At 33.4% G+C, this 6233-nt stretch overlaps 1 protein-coding gene across 1 annotated transcript; it reads right to left on the bottom strand.

The window, feature by feature from the left end:
* Positions 1-1729: 1729 nt before the first annotated feature.
* On the bottom strand, positions 1730-5558 carry LOC143533086 (large ribosomal subunit protein uL16-like). The gene is made up of 5 exons (XM_077027960.1): positions 5403-5558; positions 4446-4834; positions 2969-3081; positions 2775-2856; positions 1730-2116 (listed from the first exon to the last, which is right to left on the bottom strand). Exons 1-5 carry the CDS (start codon positions 5410-5412, stop codon positions 2048-2050), a joined length of 663 nt encoding a protein of 220 aa, XP_076884075.1. The 5' UTR covers positions 5413-5558; the 3' UTR covers positions 1730-2047.
* Positions 5559-6233: the final 675 nt, after the last annotated feature.

Genomic DNA, 6233 nt, shown 5'->3' with positions numbered 1-6233 from the left:
TCAAATAACATTTGAGGTTTACGTTCTTTGTTTTTCATTGGCGATAACCTTGTCTCTTGGTTACTAAAATGGCAATATTATGTCTCCCATTCTGGTCTTGAAGTTGAATACAAAAGGGTTGTCAATGTACTTTCCGATGAGGCGTTGCTTTGTAAGTATCTTCTTTAACCAACTGTCATAACTATTGCTTTGAGACAAATCAAATTGTAATTTACTTTGCCTTTAGCCACTATAACATTACAAAAACCAAACATACATGTGGAAATAGACCTATACCTTAGTAGGGAACATGTTACTATTAGTTCATTAGTTGTTATTTGCACACTAGCTTACGTGAGGTGTTCAAGATTCAACATCCGTTCTTAACAATGAATTCGGACAATCCGAAAACACCATTTTGATAATTTGATATGAACATGATGTAAATATGATAAGATTAACACACAAAATGCAAGTAGTCTCAAACACGAGTAAAATCTGTAATAATAGTAATACAATAATGAGGTATCCTTTATTATCATAGAACACTAGATCGATCCCCATGCGTCCTCAAACCAAAGGGACTAAATTTTCCATCATTATCAAATTATTCTCATTAGTTTTAGGATATATAACATTAAAAGTTGTCATATCACCAAAGACAAAGAACCCGAGTTGAACTCATAATCCTTTTCACTTCTCGTTCAACGTCTAGTTTAAGTCAAAAAGGCTCTTCCATGATTGGCTAATGGTCCATGCCGCCCAAGAAGTTGCCATAGAGCTTATTCAGTTAGCGACAAATGAGTTCTAAGTAGTTGATTCAAAAACACGGGTATAACTTGGATTACAAGTGAAGTTACGTAGCCATAAATAGTGAATAGTCAAGCAGGATCACAACAAACACCCATAGGTTTGGATTTGAGTTCCATGAGTTAGGCTCTGGTTTTATAAATTTTATTACCGAAGATTTTCCCCAAATTTTAATAATTTCCAATTCGTTTCTTTTCCGTGTGAAAAATCATAAATCCCTTATATACCTTTAGTTTATATATTTTTTTAATTTGATTATATATTTGATATATTAGAATTTTATAAACTTGACAATATCTATTAAATTTAGAGACTCTACAAAGGTGTTTGAGTTTGTGGCGTCTTATAATATGGGGAAAGGGGAAGCAAAACAAAATTGTTTATTTTTGAAATGTTACTTTGGCCCAATTTTTGGAATAAGGGAGGCCCTAATTGTTTAGCCTATATACACCCCTTTTGTAATTGTATAATTCTCATCAACTCCAAAGTAATAATATTATCTCGTTAGTAGCGTCGTGGACGTAAGTTAGTTTATACCAAACCACGTAAAACTCTAGTGTTTCTTTACTTTTAATTTGTTGCGTTGTTTGTGTTTCACGTGTTTTCTATTCTATTTCACAGTTCTTGTCAGCCTTGTTGCCGCCACCAGCCCTCTGCCAACAATGACCAAACAAACAACGACAACGACAACAACAGATTGTCTGCTACAAATTCGTTTCTTCTTCTCTTGAACAACCATGATACTCATCTTAACATTTGGAAATAGATTATACTTTGTTAAAGACCGCGTTGCTATGAACCGGTTGTGTAAATTTTCTTCACACCAACAAGATGTTATTAAGTTCAAGGTTCAAAATCCGCTCTTAACAATGAATTCGAACAATTTGAACACACCATTCAATAATTTGTTACGAGCTAGCAAGATGAAAATATAATAACATTAACACACAAAATGTAAAAGATCGAACGTTAACAAGATTCAAATAGTCTCAACTCTCAAGCATGCGTACAACCTTTATTTAAAGTAATACAATAACGAGGTATATATAATATGTATAGGTATACTCGATCTATTATTATGAAACATAGATTGATCCCCATATGTACTCAAACTATTAGGGGTCAATATTTTCAACATCGTCAAATTATTCTCTAAGATACTTTTAGTTCTAGCATTGTAGCAAATATATGATCATGCTCATATCACCATAGATAGAAAGAACCCAAGTTCAACATGTAACCCTTTTTAACTCTTCAATCAAGTGACCGAAGTCAAGAAGGCTCTTCCCGGTTGACGATTGGCTAACGGTCCATGCCGCCCAAGAAGCTGCCATAGAGCTTAACTAATTAGCAACGAAAAGCTTACGAAACTGTGACACATTACTAGAAAAAAGGGCCTTTATGACCAAAATTTAGGACCAGAAAACCTTGCAAAATTATTTACTGATTTGTGACCAAAATTACATGACCCGGTCTCAAAACAGGCGATCGCAAACCTGTTGCGTCTTAACAGTATATTGCGACTGATTTTTGGCTGAAAATGCTGTCATAAGTGTTGAAAAATTGGGACTAGTTGGCAATTAATCGCTAGTCGGCCAGTGATTGATAATTTTTTTGGTAATCGTCAAGAATATGGTAGTCAAACCTAATGGGTCCTAGCCGGACCTAGTCAGCCCTTAATTCCGGCCGGTTTTTACAAAAGTTTCGGGCCAATTTCCGACAATTGCGTACATTATATATGAAAAAGTTACATATATAAAAAATTTGTGCATATATAAAAACTACATATACAAATGTGTGTATATTATTATATATATAAAAGTGAAAATTATATATAAAAAATTAATTTGATTAATTATGATCAGTCTTTATTAATCTTTAGTCCTCACCCCCAACTCTCGACTAGCGAGTCCTACAACATTGACTACCACATATACTTTTTTTTTCTATTGACAATTTAACCAGACTTAACTCAATATGCATACCTTGGCATTGACACCATCCGGCACAATCCGATTCTCCTTCTTCCACCGGACATAATCTTCGCGGGTAAACTTGGTGAATCCCCTACAATTAACATTCCCAAAACGATTACATGATGCTTTTAAAAGATTCCTAAAATAATCAACAACATTGTTTCAAGATATTGAACATATATAATATATTCATAGTTTCGTACCATTTCCTGCTGACAATAATCTTTTGACGACCCGGAAACTTGAACTTGGCGCGGCGGAGAGCCTCTTGTGCATGGTGGCTATGGTTATCCTTGCATCGAACCGAAAGAAGTACCTTAAGAGAATTAAAACAAGAACAAGACAATATTGGTGAATAATATTTTGTGTTATTTATTAAATAGTTGAAAATGAAAAACTAGATCTTTTAATACAGAGAAATTACAACCAAAATGAAATGACAGTGATAACTTTCATAACTATCTTTATTTATTCAAACTAGATGTGAAGTTAACAAACAAATTTAAAAATTAATAATAAATCAAATAATAACAAATATTTTTCCTTTTTAGAACGACTATAGTGCACACTAGAGGTGCACAAATCAGGTATTAGAAAAACCTAGGTTCGGGTATTGAACCGGGTTCGGGTATGATCGGGTATATTGGAAAATCGGGTATTAGCAATATCTGGGTCGGGTTCGGGTATTGCCCTCTAAAAACCATACCCTATGTATCGGGTTCGGGTCGGCTATAGAACTAACTGGATATTCTAAAACCGGGTATCTGAACACCCTATTTCTGGGTATTGAAAAAACCATATTTTCGGATTTTTTCGGGTATAGTTTGAAATTTTTAGGGGTTGCACTTTTTAGGGGTATTTTTCAGGTATTTTTCATTTATTTTTCAGGTAATTTCGGATATGGATCGGGTATTTGAAAAATTCGGTTTCGGGTTTTAGAAAAACCCGGTTCCGGGTATGGAACCGGTTCGGGTTTTCGGGTATTACCTGATACAAATCGGGTCCAGTTCGGGTACGGGTTTTAGTACTAAAATTTATACCCTATCCGTACCCTACGGGTAGGGTCGGGTACGGGTTCGGGTATTAAAAACCCGGGTATAAAAAACCGGTTCTGGGTTTTTTTTTCGGGTTCGGATTTTTTGTGCACCTCTAATGCACACCCTCTAAACATATATTCAGGCCCAGCCCGAAGGAGGGGCGACGGACCCAAATCCACTCTTCATATAGGCCCATAATTGTTAAATGAAAATATTAATATTTTATATATGATTTTGTTTTAAAACAAAAGCATACAAAATAACTCATTGGTTGAATGATAATTTTCGATTATTAAAGATCATCAAATTAAATATCATGGTTTCAATTCTCATAATTTTCGATTCTCATAAGTGGTGTTTTTATAATAGAAAAGAAAACTTTAATTTTTGTTTTATATGAATCATTTTAGTAACTTTTTTAATATTTCTTTTTGCCCGTTTTGGGCTTTTGATAAAGCAACCATAATGGTAAAATTGTCAAATTATCTCTATCACATAATAAAGAACGCAATTCTGGCGGAATTTTAAGAGATTCTCGGAGACGACCCTGCATATACTCCATCCTAGAACTCTACACTAATGTCGCCATAAAAAAATAAAAGTATATACAACGTACAGATAATAAACTTAGCTAACAACACACCTGACCAATCGCGACACGAGCACACGTCCCTAGCGGCTTCCCAAATGCACCACGCATACCCGTTTGTAGCCGATCAGCTCCAGCACACGACAACATCTTGTTGATCCTCAACACATGGAACGGATGGACTCGCACCCTCAAGTGAAAAGTGTCTTTGCCAGCATGTTTAGTCATATACTTGTTACAAGCAATTCGTGCAGCTTCTAGTGCCTCACTTGAAACATTTTCTTTCTCCCAACTAACCAAATGAACACAAAACGGGAGTTCATCCGCACCCTTTTTCTTTGTTCCTATATCATATATCCTGATCTTTGGATCAGGAACACCACGACAGAATCGCGATTTTGGGTATGGTTTGTTTTTGATTTGGCGGTAACATCTAGCTGGTCCTGTGTTAGTCAGGTTATCACAAATCATACATTAGTTGATAATAATAATAATAATAGTATGAAAATGATAATAATAATAATAATAATAATAATAATAATAATAGTATGAAAATGATAATAATAATAATAATAATATCACAAATTATATATTACTTGATAATAATAATAAACAACTAGGCAATAAAACCCGTGACGCTAACTCGATAGGTGTATTGATTAGGTTTGTAACGGTAACAACAATAACCCGAAAAAGTCAACACACACAGAGTAATATAGTCACTAGTATAGCTTAATTATGATTAAAAACATATTTAAAACGAAGTGTAGTCCGTTGGTAAAACTCACACGGTGCAGATGCAACTTAACACGAATTTGGTACGATACTGAAAGTACCAACAAATAAATTCTTCAACACTCAAATACAACAAATCAACATGTTTTTAAAAAGTTTAACAAACAAAACCTACATATTCCAAAGGGATGGACACGAATTCCATCGGTATCAGGTGTTTTTTATCGTATATATAATAATAGCTAAATCTATATGATCAATGGAGTGAGAACTTACTTCTTCCCATGGTGATGGAGATGATCAATGAGTTTGATCAGTTTTTGTGTAGGTGAAAACCCTAAATATATGGAGAATATTAATATTATATCAACGGTCAAGATTTACTCGTACAAAACGAATTTTCTGGAAAGCTATGGTGTGAAGATGCTATTGGTTTTGATTCGGAGATGATTAGGTTTGGTAGAACGTGCAATAGTGTTTTGAAACGTGTACGTAACTCAAACATTGTCATGTGAATATAAACCCATGCAAATTACAATTCTCTCCTTAAAAAATATTAAAAAGATTAATGTTGTTAAATGTCAATTAGGAAAATTATGGGTGAGCAGAAAATCAAATTAATTGAATCGAAATCGAATAATTGAAAAAAAATCGAACCAATGTATTAACCGACAGTTAATTTTTTAGCTTTTTGAAAAACCGATTTTTAGGTTTAGGTTCACTTATCCATTTTAAAAAAACCAAACCGAACTGATAAATCGAATCAATGTTTTCTACGTGTTTTTTTAAGATGTTATAATCAGAAACAAAACATCAAAAGCATCTACCATTAACGCTGATGAATATTATGAAGATTGGGTCTAAACATTGAAGATAAATAAGATAATGAATGAAAATGCAGGCCAAATTTTTAGTGTTTTTTTTTATTAAAAAACTTTGTTGAATTTTAAATTCTACTAATCAAACAACTTTGTATTTGTTTTGTTTCACGTAACACGTGCCTATTTTGTATTTAGAATTCAATATATATGAGATACTCTATTATTATTGTTATTATTATTATTATTTGTAATGTCTACTCACGATAAAAAAAAAACCAAAATTAAT

Source organism: Bidens hawaiensis, unplaced genomic scaffold (genome assembly GCF_021521415.1).
Source record: "Bidens hawaiensis isolate Kalapana, Puna unplaced genomic scaffold, B.hawaiensis_p1.1 tig00009618_1, whole genome shotgun sequence".
Lineage (NCBI taxonomy): Eukaryota > Viridiplantae > Streptophyta > Magnoliopsida > Asterales > Asteraceae > Bidens > Bidens hawaiensis.
Note: the sequence above shows the minus strand (reverse complement) of the source record. Positions and strands in the feature narration are given on the sequence as shown.